This window comes from Parasteatoda tepidariorum, chromosome 2, assembly GCF_982258835.1.
Source record: "Parasteatoda tepidariorum strain Cologne lab strain chromosome 2, Ptep-v5.0, whole genome shotgun sequence".
NCBI classification, from domain to species: Eukaryota; Metazoa; Arthropoda; class Arachnida; order Araneae; family Theridiidae; genus Parasteatoda; species Parasteatoda tepidariorum.
The window spans coordinates 85,227,407-85,250,580 of NC_141756.1; the positions used below are offsets into that span (position 1 = coordinate 85,227,407).

A 23,174-nucleotide genomic window follows, 5' to 3' on the forward strand; every position below is an offset into this window, starting at 1 on the left:
TATTTGAGTGCAGTTTGAAATTGTTTTATATCGGTGATAATGAACTGTTAATTAATAAGTTATTCAAAATTGTTTATTCGAATAAATTTGTTTTAATGAGTAAGATTTAACAGTTTACACTCAGTTGACTTAAATAAAATCATTTCATTAATTTTGGCACTGTTATTATTTATCTTTTTTTTCACTTTTAATGCATAATTTGAATGTAAAAAAAGGGTTTCTTAAAATTTAGCAAAAATGTCTCGTAATTGCTCCTAAGCAAATAATAGTCGAATTTCAAAAACACGTGTATTCAAAATTCAAAATGCATATAGTAATTTGACAGCAAAGTGCATAGTTTCGGAAAGAGAAATGTACCAGAGAAATGTTCGTTGGCTGCCGGCAGAATTCGAACCCTTAATCTCCGGGTTCGAAGTAGAATGCTTTAACTAGCAAAGTTGTACACCGTAGTTCAGGGTGAAAATTATCAATCTCTTGACTAGACCCGCGATGGCTCAGGTGATAGAGCGTTCGCCTTCCAATGAGGCGAACCGGGTTCGAATCCCAGTCGATACGAATTCCGCATCTGGCTTGCACCGACCACAGTACTGACGTGAAATATCTTTAGTGGTAGACGGATCACAGGTTAGAGTCCCCTTGCCATCAGGCTAACCATGGGAGGTTCTCGTAGTCTTCCTCTCCATGTAACGCAAATGCGGATTAGCTCCATCAAAAAGTCCTTCACGGAGGCAAATTACTCCCACCACTCGATCCAGGAGTTCCCTTGTCTTCTGTATTGGGTTCAAAATTACAAGGCTACGAAGTTGAACATTAGTAGCTGCAAACCCATAAAATTGGGTCGGCTGTTCAACGACGGTTGTAAAATCTCCTGACTAAGCCATTGGGACCATATTTTTCAAATTGCAACCTTTTGTAACATTAAAATTGGAAATAAGTATGTCATGATATGTCATTGCGGTGGCTATTATATAAAGTTTTCCAGCTCTCTCCTAGCTGCGGTGAACAATTATGGAGGTTAGAACATCCTACGACGAGCCCAGGAGTCCTTGGTTCGAATCCTGCCTGCAGTCAAAGAATATCCTTCTCACTCAATCCCCAATCACATTACTTTGAAAAGGCAATGCTTTTTGCTAAAAAATCAGAAAATACTGATCCAATTTTGATTACATTGTTTAAAATTTAATTACTATTTGTTTCGGAGCTATTTTGATGAATTTTTGCTCAATTTTGAGAAATTCTTTTGCTGGAATTTATGAACTATTAATTGATTTAAATAATTAGTTCACACAAAATGGATTTATAATAAAAAGAAAGGGACACGAAATACAAGCTATTTGTTGGTAATGCTAAAATAGTAAATTTCTGGACCGATTGCATTAGATCTTGTTAATCAAAAGATAAAAGGAGAGGATAATTATTTGACGGAGTTTTCTATAACGTTTCATTACTTTTACTTCTGAAAAACTATTATATGAATTTAGTAAACTTTCTATTGAAAGCCGAGCTACGGATTAAGTTGAGATAGTAAGAATTGTATGGTTATACAGTTTCAAGTTTATTTTGTAAAGCGTAATCCTATTAGAGAGTTTTTGAAGTATTTGTGAGCAACTATACCTTCGATACTTTTCTTAAAATATATATATAATAACCAGTGGTTCTTTCATCAAACTAAAGTGAGATTTTAGAATGTTCCTTTTTTTTACTTATTTATTGTACATATAACTCTTTGAAAAGTAAAGCCTTTCTTAAAATTCCATCTTTAAATAAACAAAAAATAAAAGTTTTTGTGTGTGTTTTCTCTTCCTTTTTTCCGCGTTAAATGCAATTAAACTAAAATGTAATGTAAACCAGTTTATTATAGCTTACTTCTAAATTAAATTCCTTTCAATAGTTCGTGAATGAAACTTTCGTTGTCTTTTTATTTTGTTAATATGTTGTACCAAGAATCCGGTCGAGATCTAGAGATCAGACTAGACGTGCTAGCCTGATCTCTAGCACCTCTGGCAACTAGACGTTCCGGAAAATCTCCGACATGATGAGATCTATTTGTCGCAATGATGTTTATTAAAATGAAATCAGAAACGATTGAATCTCTAAAAAAGCGAACACCGAACCTAGACAACAGTTTAATGATTGAAACTAGAGAGCAGATTGAACTAACTGAACCTAAAAGAACAGAATGAATAGATTGAATCTAGGCAGCAGGTTTAACCAACTGAATCTAAAGAACAGATTGAACCGATCGAACCTACAGAACAGATTGAACCGATTAAACCTAGAGAACAGATTCAGCCTAGAGTAGAGGCACTATTATTGCTTTGAACATTATTGCATATCTTTGGTTAAAGGAGAACAGTGATTATTTTGGATGGTCAAAAGTCTTATGGACTACAAAGTTTAAATGGCCCCCTACATTTTTGAAAAAGGTGATGTTGCTGGTTTGGTGTAGAGATGTGTTTTTGGCGAAATATAAGGATTCGGTTGATCCTGATTGTACTCTAGTGGACGACAGTGCGTGAAAGCATAGACCAATCTGGAATGTGATATTATTCAAATTCCAGATTTAGAAGGCCAGCCATATCACCAGACTTGAATTCGATAGAAAATGTTTGGAATGATTTTATTCAAATGTTTGGAACAAGTAGAATGCTTGAGACAAGAGGACAGCACTAAACAATATCGCCATGTTCCACGGTTCGCCTTCATTCGACGAACATATCGCCCAAGTTTCTTGCAGCACATGATTCTAGTGTAAACGAAACAAGAATAACGTTAATTTAGGGTTAATAGGCTTAGTAATTTGATATGAAAAATTTGCACTTTAATATTTATGATATCAGCTTTTCCATCATACAACTATTTTACCATCAGCGAGTGTAATACGTTCCGCCAATCACTGACTTTAATCAGAGGGGGAAATTTTTTAGAAAAGAGACTTTAGTATTTTAGAAAGGTACATTTACTGTTTGAAAAGTAGTTAAAAAACATCATTTAATGATTGAAAAGACATACATTTCTAATTAGAGAAAGATATCTTCGAAGATTTACTGACATTTTTACTTGTTGGAAAGACATAATTTGATAATTGAAAAGGCATCGTATAAAACCACCAAACCTTAAAGTAAAAATATTTTTTCCCATTCTTTCTTTACGGAATAAATGCATTACCCATGGAAATCATTGGAAAAACTGCGCACTGAATGTAAAAAAAAATCAAATCAATACTGAAACTGCCAGAGAAAACTTCTAACAAAACTAATTTGAATTCATCAACTTACCACTGTCCAAGGTTTTTTAAAAATGTTAAAACAGAAATTCGTGTGAATTCTTTAGAAATAGTAAAAAACTTCAAGCCGAGGGGAATGTTTTTTTTTCCTTTTTTTTTCGCAGCGTTGTGCAAGCTTAACAAGGAGAAACATTTCGGAAATAGTGTGAGGCATTTGTTTCCGGCGACAGAGGCTAATATCGCACGACAACAAGACTCCAATGAAAGAGTTAAACAGTTGAGGAAGGAAAAAGAAAGAAAGTTTTTATAAGAGGAAAATTATTTTTAAAGACAGAAGAAAAATATGGTTTTTTACTAAAAACAAAAGATTTTACTTTTATTTACTGGAATAAAAATATCGTATTTTAAAGTCCAGTTTATATATAAGATTTCTTTAAAAGTTACTACTCCTTAAATTTTGTTGAATATATTCTAAGAGAATAAAAGTTTTTATGAAATCAAATTCTCTTTTTTCATATATAGTTCTTTAAAAAGGTAATAAAGAATATGAAAATCGGATTTTATATTTGTCGTAGTTATAAATTCTTGTTTCCTTTTATAAATTAAAAGAAATACTATACGTTGAGTTAGTTTGACAAAACAAATGACAAAATTTTCCGATCTTATTTCAATAAAAACAAAGTTTCTAAAAAACAAAATTATTTCTTTTTTTTTGATAATTGAAATTAAATTGAATTTTTTTAAACGTTAATAATTGAAAACTAGACACCTACCGCACTAAATGAGTTTGTTAAAAATTAGTAATAGGAGATTTATCTATGTTTTATATTTATAAAAATAAGGAAAGTATCTTTTAGCAGTTTCGTTCTCACATTGAATTTCAGAGAAGAACAATAGTTCTCGGTGTTTTTTTATGCCCATGATAATTTTTCCCAATTTTTTAAATTAAAACAATGTTTCTAAAACTTTTAATTTTATTCTTTCCTGCTTTTCTCTCATACTGAATTTCATAGAGGAATTGAAGTTTGCAACGTATTCCCCCCCCCATGATAATTTTCCCCCATTTTCAAATTCTATCAATGTTATTAAAAATTTTAATTTTTTTCATTGCTTTTAGCAGTCTTTCCTCACCTCTTATTTCATTGAGAAGCTGAAGTGTTAAATGTTTTTTCTCCATGATAGTTTCTACCACATTTTTCGAATTAAAACAATGTCTTCAAAAATTTTAATTTTATTCTTTTTTTGCTTTTAACAGTTTCTCCCCACACTGACGTTCGTAGAGGAACTGAAGTTCTCGAAGTTTCTAATAAGTTAAAAAAAATTCATAATGCTACAGATTTTAAACAGTTTAATTTGTGTTAGAAAGTTGAAAACTTTTTTTCAGTTTTGTTGCATAATTTCAAAAAAATAGATAAATGCTGCTCTTATAGAATTAGAAGTTGAAATTTTTGTAAATGCTACTAGCAAAAAGAAGCTGAAGAAACATTAAGAGTAGGATACTTTAAATGAAAAATAAATCAAAAAATTTGATTATATTATTTTCAATTACATTAAAAAAACATACTAATTTTTTTTAAAATTACATATTTCAATTTATTTTCATAAAATATTTCGCAGAAGATTTCTTTAAAAAAAATATAGTACGCTTATAGAATGCTACAATAACACTCTTAAATATGTTTCCAAAAGAGAAAAATTTACAAATTTCTAAAAAATAATTTAAATTGATTAAATGAAGAAAGCAACGCAAGTTCAAAATTAAAGTTATATATATTTAGTTGATATTAACACAAAATATTAAAGTAATGCCCACGAAACCCTATAAGCAATAAGACTTGTCGATTAGCTAATGTCGCAATAAATGCAATTAACAATTCTTTGTATTATTTGTATTAAAAAACAGCTGTTTACATCAAATTACTTAATGACAAACATACAATTATGCACTTAATTAAAGAAGGTTTTTGAAGAACACATTTAATGTTCCATTGTGCCATTTTGTTTTCATTTATAAAAATACTTTTGATTACTTTTTTCACACCTGGCATCCAAACTTATGAAACCTTCTAGGTGTTCAGGTGATTATTACGTAATCATTAACTTCATAGAAATGCTTTGGATATAAAGCTGAAAAAATTTCGAATCAGTGCAATTTGAGTTGGAATGTACTTCTAATACATTCCACCAATGGATCTAAAATTTGCAATTATTTTGCTGGCCTGTGCCGTAAGTTTAAAAGACCATTTACTTATTTATTTATTTATTTATTGCTATAATATTCCTTTGAAAATTTATTTTTACTTAAGTTTGCTCAAATTTTTAATTTTTTTTACTCCAAAAATAAATTACCTCATAAACTCTAAAAGGAATTTATGCTGTTTAAAAAAAATGTTACTCATACCTCGAAAATCTATTACTCTCATGTATATTACTTTTGATTACTTTTGATTACTTTTTTCACACCTGGCATCCAAACTTATGAAACCTTCTAGGTGTTCAGGTGATTATTACGTAATAATCACCTAACGATTAGAGATACCTTAATTTTAGCTTTCAAACTGTCAAACTGTCTTTGGAAAGATTTGGTGCTGTAAACATACCTTGATATGTACTGTTTCATTTAAAAAAATTAGAAAATTAAAATTGAAAATTAGCACTAGATTAATTAAAACTAAACTGTCTTAAATTTAACGTTCGCATTTTGCATAATCTAAAATTATACTAAATAATCTCTATTTATACAATGAGAAAAAAAGTAAGATCAAAAGAACATGGTAAATGGTAAGAAGAATATGGAAAATTTACCGTGTCAGAATATGATAAAATTTACCGTGTTTCTGACTGTACGGGAACACCAAAAAGCTCAGTAATTTCTATGGAAGCACTTTCATAATGACTTTTGGTAAAATTAACCATAAAGTATGATATTATATTATGTGATAAAGTTCGATAAATATGGAAAATTTGATAATTTTAATTATGATAACTTAGAGCATAGCATGAAAACTATGTATTCGGTTTAATTTACTTTTGAGTTTTATATAGTAATAGTGTGTGGTAATAAGAACTGTAATTGGTAAAATTAGAATTTCCAGTAAGTCGTTGCCATAAGAATGGTAAAATTATTAAGTGAATGGTTTAAATACCGTATATTTAGATTTGTATTACAAGAATTAAGTTGTACAAGTAGGGGAGAAATGAGCGCTAAACCCCACTTTAAGGATTGATGGCTCTTACTATAGGGATATAGGATGAGCGCTATTCCTCACTTCCTCAGTATGGATGACACTCTAATCCCACTGATAAGTTTTTAGTACGGATAACGTAGCATGGTTTGAACTAAACAAATGCTTCATAAAAATTTTGAGAATTTGTTTCTTCACTTCTATGGGTAATTTTTAAACATTCGGCACTTTCTCGATCATGCCACCATCTAAATCATGCCACATTAAGAGCATGAATATGGTTAACATAATGCAAAACACTTTTTGAATTTTTAATAATGTTTTGCAATGAGTAAATTATTATTTACAATGATTTGAAACTTGTTTCAAATTACAAGCGTCAAATTTTTTAAAAATACACATCAAAGCTAAGAAATATATACTCAAAATTTTTAAGAAGCATTTGTTCAGTTCAAACCATGCTATATTAATAGCGTTAATGCAATTAAAATAACATGATATATATAGTTAACGTAATATAATATATAATTAACACCGTTAAATATCTAGTTAACATAATAGATGGCACTTTGAGAAATTTTTATAATTTTTTGCTACGAGGAATTCATTTGAATCTTATTTCAAATTACCAAGTGATTGTCTTTTTCTTTTTTCAAAAATACCAATATATTTTAAGAAATAAGTACTAAAATTTTTTAAGAAGGATTTGTTCACTCACGTTAAAGTTAGCGTCACTTTTACCCATATGTGTCAAGAAATAAGTACTCAAAATTTTTAACAAGCAATTTATAGTTCAAACAATGTTACGTTATGAGCATACGTATAAAAATAAAAGAGGACATTTTGTGAATTTTTTTATAATTTTTTGCAATGAAAATTTCATTTTGAAACTTGTTAAAGATTGCAAAGTAAGACTCAAATTTTTCAAAAAATACTCATAGATGTGAAAAAATAAAAACCCAAAATTTTTAAGAATCATATGTTTAGTCCAAACCATGCTATGTGAAAAGCATTAATATAGTCAACATAATGAAGGATATATTGCGAATTTCTTATAATTTTTTGCTATGTGGAAATAATTTGAAACTTGTTCCAAATTACAAAGTGAGTGTCAATTTTTCCAAAAGTATCCATATGTGTCAAGAAATAAGCAAACAAAGGTTTCAAGAAGATTTTGTTTACTCCAAACAATGATGTGTTAAGAGCATATGCATAATTAACAAAAAAGATGACAATTTGCGAATTTTTTGAAATTTTTTTGCAATGAGAAACTCATTCGGTACTTGATTAAAATTAAAAAAAATTAGCATCAATTCCTTCAAAAATTCCCGCATATGTCGAAAAATATGAACTCCAAATTTTTAAGAAGCCGTTTTTAGTCCAAATAATGCTATATTGAGAGCTTACATATAGAAATAAAAGTGAACACTTTGCAAATTTTTTTAAACTTTTTCCAATGAGAAATTTATTTAGATCTTGTTTCAGATTACAAAGCTAGCGTCAAATTTTTCAAAAATATCCATAAATAGTAAGAAATAAATACTAAAAAATTTTTAAGAAGCTTTTTTTTACTCTAAACGATACGACGATGGTTAACGTAATGTAGAACACTTTGGAAACATTTTATAATTATTTGCAAAGAGGAATTCATTTGAATTTTGTCTTAAATTAAAATCTTAGAGCCAAATTTTTCAAATATACCCATAGTTGTGCAGAAATAAATACCCAGAATTTTTAAGCAGCATTTGTTTAGTCCAAACAGTGCTACGTAATCTCTACTAAGAGCTTATCAGTGGGGGTTGAACTCTCATCCGTATTGAAGAAGTGCAACGCTCATCCTGTAGACGAGAAGTGGGATGAAGTGCTTCTGCCATAGCACTATAGTAAGAGAGGTCATGAACCCTAAAAGTAGGGTGCAGCGCTCATTTTTCCTCTACTAGTAAATATATCACTATATAATTTTTTTAAAATTTTTGCAATACATTTTTTCTAATGCAATAACTATCATCAATAATCCCTGTAGAATATTTCTTATGTGCATAATTTATAAACATATTTCTCTAAAGAACTGTTATTTGCAGTTTTGATTTCAGAAACATCCATTAAATGGTAATAACCATTATGTCCACTATAATCAAATAAATAATAAAAATCACGAAGCATGTTTTACAGTTAAAGTTCATACGGCTATGAAATTACTAAAACTGAAAATAGTTAACAATGGATACATAGAGTTTAAAGAATTCAAGTTTAAAAGGGAAAAGATACCTGCAAAATAAGCAATTTTCGTCATACCACTTTGTGCTTGTAAGCTACAGTCCCGATGGAAGAATTTTTACAGAACTATAGCAGTCAATGTAGATATTTACAACATCAGCAGATTTTTAAATATAATTTTATGCATCTTCAAAAATTCGGGTAACTTGGTTTCAAATTTGACCGGAATTTATTTCAGCATTCAAAATAAAATAAATAAAACTGTGACAATATAAAAATTTTGCAAATTACATGTGCAAATTTGGCTTTATACACGCTAGATTATGCCCAATTTTTACAATAATAATTTCAAACTGACTGTTTTGAGACAAGAGGCTAATTTAAATTTATGAAGCTTATGTATTAGATTGAAACGTTAAGTCCTGTAACCAGCGTCACAAAGCCGACATTAGCAGAAATGTGCCAGTAAAATATAAATTTGTTATAAATTTTCACCTTCTAGTTCTATTCAGTTAATGTTGTAGCGATTTGAAATTTTAGGGTCGATATTCTCATAATTTAAAGTAGAGTGCGACATGAAATTTCTATTTAACTGTTTGTCGACACCACTTATAATTTACATTATCATTCCATTAAAGCGCTATGTAAATCCATCCGTAAAAAAATATGTTCAAAATAACACTTAGAACACTAGAATTTTATCTTTTCGAAGAGTAACGTTTTGATACATATTGGCAAATACCAAGAAAAGTTAATAACAACCTCAATGCTAAAAGATAAAATTAAGTTTAAAAATAGAATTAAATTAAAGAAAACTGGATAAATTTGGATTCAAAAAATGTTTAGAAAAATTGCTGAATTGTTTAAAAGGGACATATTAAAGAAGGAGATAAATGAAGTATGTAGCATACAAGGTAACAAAATATAAATCTAATCCAGATTTTCAAAACTTATATCTATGATTTCAATTTATAAGCAAACTTCAGATCACTAATATACGATTTATTGTTATAGGTTGTGGCAGAATCCGGTTTTTTTCGTGATATTTTTACAAAGGATCCGGTAACAAAAGGTAAAGATGAGGCAAAATCAAAACTTGGTAAACTATGGGACATAATACCAGGTAAAGATATAATCACGATTCCAAAAATAGGCGAATTTAATGCATTTTTTCCTAAGTTTGAGATTGGTGGAAACCTAGGGTCCTACTTAGGAAAAATCAGCGAATCCTTGAAAGGAATGACTGAAAATGGCCTGGACGCGTCTATGGTTGGGGACTTAAACAACTTAATGAAAAATGTCAACGTTCTAGGTAACAAAATGCCGAATAAGATGAAACTCATGAAATCAATCTTTGGCTCGAGTAAAATGTCCATTCAAAACAAAATAGAATTTGCAAAAAGAATATTTGGCCTAGGGGGCCAAGACAAAGATGTTTCGAATATCGACCAAATAGCAAAGGTCATTTCAAGCTGGGACGATAAAAAGAGTTTAATTCCAGATTTCAAGGATTTATCTAAATGGATTCCAGGTGTAGGGGGAAAAGGCATCGATATACCATTTGTAGGAGACTTCTCCAAATTCATTCCGAATTTTGATATGAAAGGAAATCTTGGATTATACTTAGAAAAAATTGCAGAATCGATAAAAGGTTCAGGTGGGAAAGACTTGCCATTTGTCGGAGAAATCGGGACTCTTATTTCTGGAATCGGCGAGAATGAAGGAAACATGCCAAATAAATTAAATATTATGAAAAAAATATTTAGTTTGGTAAACATGGATATTCAAATGAAGATAAAGCTAGCCAAGTGGATATTTAGTTTAGGACAAAAAGGCATGGATTTGCCGAATATGGATATTATGCACAAATTTATATCTAACATCGGCGGTAACGGGAACTCACTTGCAGATTTCTCCAAGATGACGGAGTGGATATCAGGCTTAGGAGGTAATATTGATATTCCATTCATTGGAGATCTGACCAATTTTATCCCAAGCTTTGATTTCATTGGAAATTTCGGTTCCTACCTTGGAAAAATGACTGATTCTTTCAAAACTTTGGATGGAAAAGGTATAGACATGTCTTTCGTTGGAGATTTGAAGAACCTGATGAAGAAAGTTAACGAAATTGGGGACAGAATGCCAAACAAACTCAAACTTCTAAAACTAATTTTCGGAAAATCTAAGATTTCGATTCAAAATAAAATTGATCTAGCAAAAAGAGTCTCTAACTTAGGAGGAGAAGACAAAGATATATCAAGTATCGAAAAAATATCGAAGTTTATTTCTACCTTTGATGATAAAAAGAGTTTGATTCCAGATTTCAAGGATTTATCTAAATGGATTCCAGGTACAGGCGAAAAGGGTATCGACATACCGTTTGTGGGAGATTTCTCTAAATACATTCCAAATTTTGACATGAAAGGAAATCTTGGATCTTACTTAGAAAAAATTTCAAAATCGATAAAAGAGTTAGGTGGAAATGATTTACCATTCGTCGGAGAAATCAATAATCTTATATCTGGAATTGGTGAAAACGGAGGAAATATGCCAAATAAATTAAATATTATGAAAAAAATATTTGGTCTGGTAAACATGGATATTCAAATGAAAATAAAATTAGCAAAGTGGATACTTAGCTTAGGAAAAAAAGGCATGGATTTGCCAAATATGGATATTATGCACAAATTTATATCTAACATCGGAGGAAATGGAAACTCACTTGGGGATTTCTCTAAGCTGTCCGAGTGGGTATCAGGTTTAGGAGGAAATATCGAAATGCCATTCGTTGGTGACCTGACCAACTTCATCCCGAGCTTTGATTTCAGCGGAAATCTTGGTTCCTATCTCGGAAAAATTACTGATTCTTTCAAAAATTTAGGTGGAAAAGGTACTGACATTTCTTTTGAAGAAGATTTAACCGACATGAAGAAGAAAGTAAATGAAATGGGTGATAAAATGCCAAATAAACTTAACCTTCTAAAAGATATCTTTGGAAAGTCTAAAATATCTATTCAAAACAAAATAGATCTTGCAAAACGAATCTCTAATTTAGGAGGGGGAGACAAAGATATACCAAATATCGAAAAAATATCCAAGTTTATTTCTACCTGGGATGATAAAAAGAGTTTAATTCCAGATTTCAAGGATTTATCTAAATGGATTCCAGGTATAGGTGAAAAAGACATCGGCAAACCATTTGTGGGAGACTTCTCCAAATACATCCCGAATTTTGACATGAAGGGAAATCTTGGATCATACTTGAAAAAAATTCCAGAATCAATAAAAGATTTAGGTGGAAAAAACTTACCATTCGTCGGAGAAATCAATAATCTTATATCTGGAATCGAAGAAAATGATGGAAATATGCCAAATAAGTTAAATATTATGAAAAAAATATTTGGTCTGGTAGACATGGATATTCAAATGAAGATAAAACTAGCCAAGTGGATACTTAGTCTAGGACAAAAAGGCATGGATTTGCCAAATATGGATATTTTGCAAAAATTTATATCTAACATCGGAGGAAATGAAAACTCACTAACGGATTTCTCCAAGCTGACAGAGTGGATATCAGGTTTAGGAGGAAATATGGAAATGCCATTCGTTGGTGACCTGACCAATTTCATCCCGAGCTTTGATATCAGTGGAAATCTTGGTTCCTACCTAGGAAAGATTACTGATTCTTTCAAAAATTTAGGCGGAAAAGGAACTGACATTTCTTTTGAAGGAGATTTAACCGACATGAAGAAGAAAGTAAATGAAATGGGAGATAAAATGCCAAATAAACTTAACCTTCTAAAAGATATCTTCGGAAAGTCTAAAATATCTATTCAAGACAAAATAGATCTTGCAAAACGAATCTCTGATTTAGGAGGGGGAGACAAAGATATACCAAATATCGAAAAAATATCCAAGTTTATTTCTACCTGGGATGATAAAAAGAGTTTAATTCCAGATTTCAAGGATTTATCTAAATGGATTCCAGGTATAGGTGAAAAAGACACCGGCAAACCATTTGTGGGAGACTTTTCCAAATACATCCCAAATTTCGACATGAAGGGAAAATTTGGATCTTACTTGGAAAAAATTTCAGAATCAATAAAAGGTTCAGGAGGGAAAAACTTGCCATTTGTTGGAGAAATCGGTAATCTTATTTCAGGAATAAGTGGAAATGAAGAAAACATGCCAAATAAATTAAATATTATGAAAAAAATATTTGGTCTGGTAGACATGGATATTCAAATGAAGATAAAACTAGCCAAGTGGATACTTAGTTTAGGACAAAAAGGCATGGATTTGCCAAATATGGATATTTTGCAAAAATTTATATCTAACATCGGAGGAAATGGAAACTCACTAACGGATTTCTCCAAGCTGACAGAGTGGGTATCAGGTTTAGGAGGAAATATGGAAATGCCATTCGTTGGTGACCTGACCAACTTCATCCCGAGCTTTGATTTCAGTGGAAATCTTGGTTCCTACCTCGGAAAAATTACTGAATCCTTCAAAAATTTAGGCGGAAAAGGAACTGACGTTTCTTTTGAAGAAGATTTAACCGACATGAAGAAGAAAGTAAATGAAATGGGAGATAAAATGCCAAATAAACTTAACCTTCTAAAAGATATCTTCGGAAAGTCTAAAATATCTATTCAAGACAAAATAGATCTTGCAAAACGAATCTCTGATTTAGGAGGAGAAGACAAAGATATACCAAATATCGAAAAAATATCCAAGTTTATTTCTACCTGGGACGATAAAAAGAGTTTAATTCCAGATTTCAAGGATTTATCTAAATGGATTCCAGGAATAGGTGAAAAAGACACCGGCAAACCATTTGTGGGAGATTTCTCCAAATACATCCCAAATTTCGACATGAAGGGAAAACTTGGATCATACTTGGAAAAAATTTCAGAATCAATAAAAGGTTCAGGAGGGAAAAACTTGCCATCTGTTGGAGAAATCGGTAATCTTATTTCAGGAATAAGTGGAAATGAAGAAAACATGCCAAATAAATTAAATATTATGAAAAAAATATTTGGTCTGGTAGACATGGATATTCAAATGAAGATAAAACTAGCCAAGTGGATACTTAGTTTAGGACAAAAAGGCATGGATTTGCCAAATATGGATATTTTGCAAAAATTTATATCTAACATCGGAGGAAATGGAAACTCACTAACGGATTTCACCAAGCTGACAGAGTGGATATCAGGTTTAGGAGGAAATATGGAAATGCCATTCGTTGGTGACCTGACCAATTTTATTCCTAGCTTTGATTTCAGTGGGAATCTTGGTTCCTACCTCGGAAAAATTACTGATTCATTCAAAAATTTGGGTGGAAAAGGTATTGACATGTCTTTTGTTGGAGATTTAACCAATTTGATGAACAAAGTTAATGGACTCGGAGATAAAATGCCAAACAAACTTAACCTCCTGAAAAAAATCTTCGGAAAATCCAAAATGTCTATTCAAAATAAAATGGATTTCGCAAAAAGAATTTTAGGCTTAGGAGGTGAAGACACTGATATATCAAATATCGAGAATATTTCAAAATATATTTCAGACTGGAGCGATAAAAGTAGTCTAATTCCAAGTTTTAAAGACTTGTCTAATTTGATTTTCCCCAAAAATAATAAGGATAAAGGAACCAATAAAACACTTGTAGACTACTCGAAATACGTCACTAGCTTTGATAAGAACGGAGATATTTTGTCATACCTTAGAAAAATTTCCGAATCAATTAAAGGCAAAGATGCATCATTTGATGAAGAGCTAGGACATTTAATTTCTGGAATTGATGGAAATGAAAACGTCATTCCAAACAAATTAAAAATTGTTAAGGAAATTTTTGAAAAAGTGAGCATGCCGATTCAAGAGAAAACGAAACTGTCAAATTGGGTTCTTACATTAGGTGGTAGAGGAAGCGATTTATCAAACGTAGATCTTCTGGAGAATTTTGTATCAAACATCGACGGAGACGGAAGCTCGATGGAAGATTTCTCAAAATTTACCGACTGGATATCGTCCTTAGGAGGCAATACCGAAATGCCATTCATCGGAGAGCTGTCTAATTTCCTTCCCAGGCACGATTTGAACGAGAATCTCGGAACCTATTTTAGAAAAATCACCGATTCTTTGAAAGACTTGGGTGGAGATAGCAAGGATGGATTCGTCAAAGACTTAAACAAAATGGTTATTGACTTGGAGCAAAACGAGTCTGAAGTGCCAAATAAAGTCGCTATGGTGAAGGACATATTTCAGAAACCGAGTATTTGTATGAACAAAAAATCAAAGATATCCAAATTTTTGCTGGAATTGGGTGGAAAGGACAAAGATATTGCCGATTTCGATTACGTAGATGATTTTGTTGAGAGCCTTCAGAACATCAAAGACATGTTTAAAAAAATTACTGGAGACGAGTCCTATCAACCATCCTGCAGTGACTTTTGCAGTGCAATAAGCGCTCTCGACAGTGAGCATTTCCCGAGTGATATTTTAAAAGATGTTATTACTCCATTAGATGATAAAACTAAGTATTACCAGTTTTCCAACAGATTGATTTTGGATGATCTTGGAACATCTGAAAAGAGTTTATGCAATTCTGTATCTATCGGTAGACAACTTCTTTCTGCTTATAAGGTAAGCTTTGCACGATTTTCATCTGCAATTTTTGAAATTCCTCATTTCTGAAAGAAAAAAACATTACTATCTTTAGTAAAAAATATAGATTTTTTCAGAATACGTTTCAAACAAAAACGTGCCTATCTTTACTCATTTTTAAAAAAAAATTAACGACTCGCAATGTTACCAAATTGGTGTAATCGTATAAATAAATCAGCATACTTGATTTTTTTTTGCATTTAATTTATAATCTATTGCTTAGTACTTTATACCATTTCTTTGAAAAGATTTTAAAAATCTTGCTAACAGACGTAGAGGTAGAAGAGGGCACGCTTTCGATTTTCAGAAAACTACTCGTTTGTTTTAAATTTTATAAATATATGCATATTTATTTTTTATTTACACCTATACTTATATATAAATATACAAATAAAACTTAAAATAAATTACATGTAAAACTTAAAATAAATTAGCGCCTATGCTTGCTCCACATTCCGCCTAATTTTTTCTAATTTAGTACACTGTAAGGAATTCTGAAACAAATCACGATAAAAAGTAGTACCGGCATTCGGGTTGCCAGCCCTTTATGCAGTTATTTGACCCGGAATATTTTATAGTGTATAAAGTTTGTCAAATAAACAAGCGAACGTAACCACGAAGTTCGAAATTGCACTAGGCATAGGAAGCTGGATTGTGACAAGCTCAAATTCCGGCAGTGTTTGAGTGATGCGTGTGATGCTCATAGCCTACAATGACCGCAGTCCGGACACAAATTTCTGTCAAAGATTGGTTAAAAACCCATTGCCACCAGGATAACTCTGAAAAATTACTATGGTTTTCCTTTTCAAGCAAATCAAAACACAATATTTGATATTTTGACTAGGAGTCTCCAAAGAGCCGTGATGGCTCAGAGAACAGCGCATTCGTCTTCCAATGACGTGAACCAGGGTTCGATTCCGGCGATGGCTGGCCGATACAAATTCTGCATCCGGCTTGCACCGATCACCGTGCTGACGGGAAATATCCTCAGTAGTAAACGGATCTTGGGTTAGAGTCCCCTTGCCGTCAGGCGAACCGTGGGAGGTTCTCGTGGTCTTCTTCTCCATGTAACGCAAATGTGGGTTATAGTTCCATCAAATTTCTCTCAATACTTGATCAAGGAGTTCCCTTTCTTCCGGATTGGGTTCAAAATTACAAGGCTGCGGAGTTGAACATTCGTAGTCGTAAACTCGAAAATCGGGTCGGCTGTTCAACGACGGTTATATATATATATATATATATATATATATATATATATATATATATATATATATATATATATATATATATATATATATATATATATATAAAAGAAGTATCTTAGTCTTTTGTTTGTTTTATTCAGCTGCGAAGTGAAAGTTATTGTCTCAAATGTATAATTTGGGTAGATGATTCATCCATGCTAATATGTAAAATATCCTCCCATTGAGCCAACAATTGCGGAAGACCAGAGATTTGCACGATAATATGGTTTCTCTAAGCGTCTGATATGATTTCAGACAATTTTAATTATTATTTAATTAATTTATTTTAATTCAATTTAGACATTAAAATTGAACTTGCAACAATATTTTGAATAGTGTATGTTATTTTTGTCTTACCAAACATGGTTATTGAAGAACATTTTTCCTCTCGCTTTTGTTAACTCCCAGTTAGAAATGGAACTTTTTTTCAGTATATTTTAGTGTTTACCAACTAGATAAGTAATATCGAAACCACTTAGGAAACTGAAACAATAATTCTTATGCATTCTTGTTCACTATTTTTCATTATCTATTCTTATATCAAATTTCATGACATTTCAAACATCATTCAGAAGCAAATTTTTCGGTATTTTTTTTTAAAATTGCCCCAGCATCTGTATGTAACTTTATGTGATTAGAATCTTAACACGTTGAAGAAAAAAAAATAAAAGTTACATTATATTTCTTCATTACGCACATGATATAGTTAAAAATTTAAAACATAGTTTCACTTTAAAGTTTTTATGTTTTTTATTATATTTTCAGGATTATCAAAATGACTGTAAAGTTCATTGTACTTATCAAAATGAAGTAGAAGTTTTAAATTCTAGAAATGGACTGCCATGTTTTCAAGTTGGAGCTTATGATCTTGGGGTAAGAAGATGTAAACATTTAATGCATCTTGAATCAATTGTACATTCTCTGATGTCTATTTTCTTTCCTAATATAACAACTAATACTCATACCATCTCCCATTGTTTTAGATACAAATATCCGATATAAATTCTGCTGATCTTTATAACCCATCCACATTATTCAATCCCTTTACTCAAATCATTAAATGTAAACTTATTTTTCAATGTAATTTTTTAAATAAAACTAGTATTACATGCACAAATTCACTTAAGAATTATGCTAGCATAAGGAACACGCTGTGCGTTTTCAAATCAGATTTCTGCACTGAATTTAACGAACCTTCAGCAGTATTAAGTTTGACAAATGTCGTAGATTATAACTAATAGCGCATATGTAAATTACCTGAACAATGACACACTTAAAACAGGCTATAGATATTGAATTAATTAGAAATGAATGGTTCTATAGAATGCAATTGCAAAGATATGCATTGATTTAGATTACCTTTAAATTTCTGCAGAATTATAGTATTTGATATGTAAATTGCTTCGCGTAAAATCCGTGGATAAAATCTCAATATTTCATGATACTTCATAAATCCAGTATGTCCGTTTCAACTTGTTTCTTAAGTTTATTCATCACATATTGTAGGTACCTTGAACGGGGTCAAAATCACAGCCTTAAGATAATAAACTGATCTAAGTTTACTTTCAAGCTAAACCAATTTATCACGTAATCAAGTTATTTTTATGTAGAAATCAATCTTAAATTTGCAGTAAATTGATATTATTATTTTACTACAATTACTAATATTGTATTAACATTATGTTATTATTGTAATAATATTGTATTAATATTAATATTGTATTATTATTGTAATAATATTGTATTATTATTGTATTAACATTATATTATTATTGTAATAATATTGTATTAATATTAATATTGTATTATTATTGTAATAATATTGTATTATTATTGTATTAACATTATATTATTATTGTAATAATATTGTATTAAGGTTTCAGCAAATTTTAGATATATTATTATTCAAAACGATCAAAGTTTTCTAACCGTGTAACTTTTTTTTTTTAGTAGGATAAATTTCACTCGAAAATATAGATTTGTATTTAAATATGTAAAAATATTGTGGTAAATTGGTTCAATACGATCCAAATTTAATAACACTGCAACTTCTTTTTTGATTTAGATGAGATTGGCTTGAAAAAATATCTTGGTATTTAAATACGTAAATTTTGAGGTAAATTTGTTCAAATACTGGTTTAACACTGCCCATATTGGAATTTTGCATTACATTGGATAAATTTGACTTGAAAATATACATTGTGAAACATTTTAGTGTGTATTTGCCATAATTTTTGGCGTTGGGGTAAAGTAATTACATTTTAAAGTACAGAACTGTAGTTATCATGCAAAAAGGTATAAAAATTTGACAAAATAACAATTGTTTGAATGAATTAAAGCAAACATATTTTGTTAAAATGTGCTTGTTTTTTAAGAAAAGTTTTTTTAAAATATTTTTGCAACGAAGCTATAAGTAAATTTCAACGCAATATAAATAATAGAAATAATAATAATGAAAATAATAATAATGGAAATAATAATAAATAAAATTTTAACGGCGCGAAAGTAAATAAAATATGTGACTACATGCACTGTAAAAATTTTAAGTTCGCCTAAACACCAAAATTTGTGACAACTTAACAATACACCAAAGTTTTTTACACTGCATCAGTATTTAAATATGTAAATACTGTGGTAAATGTTTTCATATTATGGTTCAACCCGATTCAAAATTTTTTCATAGAGTAACTTCCTTTTCGAGTTGGATGAGTTTTACTTGAAATCGTATCTTTGTATTTAAATACATAAATTTTGTTATAAATTGGTTGAAATTTATATTAGAATGTTTTAGCTTTGTACTGATTAATTTAATTTTTTCAGATTTGTCACAATGGTAGATGTGTTGTTGAAGGTGTCGCATAAAAGAAACATCCATTTGAAATAATCACATACATATAATATTCAAGTAACTTGGTACTTTTATAAATGCTACAACAGTAAAATTTGTATTGGTGATAGTAATAAAAAATGTTTACAAAGCTAGAGTTTGAACTTTTTTTTAACTTTTAAACGCGCCTTTTTTTCTATCAGAAAGGCAATGTTTTTATCAATTTTATCCCGCAAAGAACTTTTGTAACAACTGCATTCCAAGAAAAACAGACACAAAAAGTAAAATAAGCATTAATACTTCAAATAACTTTTACGCTACTAACGCAAAATGGCTTTTACAGATTTGCTTAAAAATTATCCCTAAATTTATATTCCTAAATCCTTATCAAAACTGAAGTTTCTATATTTATCCCATATTTATATTATGGGGAATAATACAATCAAAATTTGGGGAAATTTGTAAAGATCAATCAGTACAAATTCATCAAAAGCAATTATTCGTCCAATGAAACGTCAAGTCTATTGTTTTTCATTCGATAGAATAGTTAAGATGAGAGTCAGCAATGATTGCCACTAACAAGTTTGAAATTTCTAGGTTATAATCAGTTGGCTGAAATCTACATTACTGCAGCTGTTGGATTCAGTAGTTTTCTGAATTCTGAATTTTGTAATTAAATATCCATTTGTTACTTTCACGATGCTAAGTTATTATTCATTCATTTCCGGACAAATTCTAAGAATACGAGAACATAAGAGTTTCTAACTCCGAACAGTTGGATTGATTCTAGAAATTAAAAACGTTGTAATTTATTTTGTTAAGTTCAGACTCGAAGAATATTTATAATATATAAGTGAAGTTTATATAAGTTTATATTTTTGTCTAAGAAGTATATAATTAATTCTAAGAAGTTAAAATTTAATGAAGAAGTTTATATTTTAGTAATGTTTTAAAACAACATTTTTTCAAGTTACATTTGAAGCAAAATTTGTTTTGACTTCATTTACATTGTACGATCTTATTCATTTTTGATAAGGATTCTAAGAATACAATACTGGTGCAGAGCTTTAGAATAATTTCAGAGATTGAAAACTGATATTCATTTTTAAAAAAACTAAAAATCGAAGAACATTTCTAAATATATTAGTAATGTTAATTAGAGAAACACTTTTTTTTATGTTGCAACTGAAAAAGATTACTTTATCTTCTCTTACTGAATAAATAAAAATGCAACATGAGCAAAAAACAATTTTTAATTTACTGATTATTGGCTAATAACACCAAATACAGTTTAAAATTTGTAAGGGAAAAGCACTGCCAAAAGTAAAGACAATTCAGTCAACCTCACAATATCTCATGTTAATATTTATATAATTTGACTGAAGATTTGGGGCCAAAAAGTTCGAAGGAAATTGAAGTAAACCTAATGTGCTGATGCTCAATGTGATTGAAGAAAGAAAGGTTAAAAATAAATTTTGATGTTGTAGCGGCATTGAATTATAATTAACTATATACTTGATTTGAAATTGAAAGTTAGCTGTTACATTTATTGAGAATAGTCATATTTGCTTTCGCTCTTTAAGTAATTGATTTAAAATTAATTTATTTATTTATTTAAATAGGAAGTGGGAATGATTAAGTTTATGAAATAAAGGAAATTTTAAAGCAAAGAAATGTGTAATGCACATAATTGCATCACAAAATTATACAGTAATAAGCAAAATATTTTTGATCAGAACTTTTTTTTTAAAAAATTTAAAATGAGTTTGCTGTTATACAGGGGAGTGCACATCTCTGAGACAGAAAAAGGTCTAACTAACTTAACAGTAAGTATAGTTAAATACAGTAACCAGCCACATTATCCAGCTACCCTGCAATTTATGTGACATGAATTTTGATTGATAATCAGCAAAGTCTGGTAAATACCAATTTTCAACTCATAGCAAATATTTTAGCCTATTATTTAAATCTAAAATATTTTCTCACGGAATTTGTTTTTTAAAGAACAAATTCCAGATATCACTAACAAAAAAAAAAATTAATTCTGCTGAGTTTAAACCAGCAAGCCCAATTTTCAGAAGGAAAAAAAACTTTCTTATTAGTTCCAGCACAAAATTTCCCAGCCTCACCACTCTCCAATTTCGAAGAAAAGAGCCACCCCTTATTAATCTCTTAAGGCCCTCCAAGATAAATTACCTCTTTTTTTTTTCATCACTCCTCCACCGACAACAAACTCCGGCAACCACAAACAAATCCGAAATAAAGAGAGAGAGAAAAAAATTCGTTAAAAGGGCCTCTGATAGAAAGCACCTACTTCAGATGGCACATTAACTCCCTTCAAGAGCTTTATGATATCGAGAACAAAAAAGTAAGGCAGGTGGTACCTTAAAAAGGCAGCTGATGTCGGTACCTTACAGAAATCAGTATAGGGATAGGCTACCAATATCTAATGAGAGGTTATTAGAGAGGCGGATTTCATGGGACACAGACGGCATATTAGTTTTATGATAGATGGGTTTTGAATCAGGTAGGCTTTCTTAAGACTATTGTCATGCCTGGACAAAGTATCTCGCAGATTGGGAGAGAAGATTAAAATTACGGACCTGGTACCTTCCTTTATATTTAATTAAGCTTATGGTTGGGAAAAGTCGTTTTTGGTTAATAGAATTCGATTAAGGTTCCTAAATTATAATAATTTTTATTTGGTATTTGGACAGTAGGTTGAGGTAATTGTTAGTATTTGAGGGGATAACGGATTTTGCGAGATGGGATGCCTTTTGAATCTTGGGTGTTTAATGTTGATGATAGGTTTGGAATAGTTAAATTTCAACGAGAAGTTTGAAAAAAATCTTCAATTGCGCTACTACAATAAATTTTCAAATTAGTGTTTTGGTGACAAGCATTTCGAGGTAAGCAATTTAGGAATTTCATGTTGTTTTTCATGCTATTTCATCAAGAAAAATAATAAAAAATTCATCTTGGAGGGTTTGAAGCAAAACTATACAGAGAAAAAAAAGCAAGGCCATACCTAGCAGAATATGGTATAATTTTTCATGCTTCTGATTCCGTGGGAACACCAAAAGTTTGGTACTTTTAACCGAGACACTTAGATAATGATTTTGGTAAAATTAACAAAAAAAATATAGTTCCATAATATGTAATAAAATTTGGTAAATGTGGTAAAATTTGGTTATTTCATCACGATACGCCTTAGAACATGACATAAAAACCATTTGGCCGGGAAAAATTTATTTTTTAATTTTGTATTTTTAACTTGTTGTAATAAGATTTATAGTTTTGAAAACCAGAATTTTCTGTAAACCGTTATACCTCATGCATGGAAAAATTGCCAAAATGAATGTTTTAAATTCCGTATATTTTGGTTTTATTTACCAGAATTATAGGTTGCTTATCAGAAATATGATTACCATACAGTACGGTAATATTTCCAGAATTTTTTCTCCGTATATAATTATAAAGTACACATTATATATTACTGAAAAAATCAACAGGACTTAAAAGCAGGCAAAAAATAAGTTCAATTTTTTTTTCATGAAAATCACTAATTTGATGAGATTTTTTCCACCTAAATGAAAATCATTACATTAAGAATTATCAGGACTTAACGGGAAAATACCTTTTTTAAAATATTATTTAACTTTTTGTTTAAAAAAAAAAAGATGATATTTTTCGTTTCAGAGGGAAAACATTCAAATCAATTAATAGTTACGAATTTTTGAATATTTTTATGAGCCTAAATAATGCAGCTTTAGGCACTTCAAAAATTAAAAAAATAAATTATCGATGCTCTT

The 23,174-nt window shown here is 30.2% G+C and overlaps 1 protein-coding gene across 1 annotated transcript; it reads left to right on the top strand.

The window, feature by feature from the left end:
- The first annotated feature begins 5,340 nt into the window (after window positions 1-5,340).
- Window positions 5,341-19,517, top strand: LOC107444290 (uncharacterized). The gene is made up of 4 exons (XM_043039517.3): window positions 5,341-5,452; window positions 9,643-15,270; window positions 17,301-17,408; window positions 19,356-19,517. Exons 1-4 carry the CDS (start codon window positions 5,414-5,416, stop codon window positions 19,395-19,397), a joined length of 5,817 nt encoding a protein of 1,938 aa, XP_042895451.2. The 5' UTR covers window positions 5,341-5,413; the 3' UTR covers window positions 19,398-19,517.
- The last annotated feature ends 3,657 nt before the right edge of the window (window positions 19,518-23,174 follow it).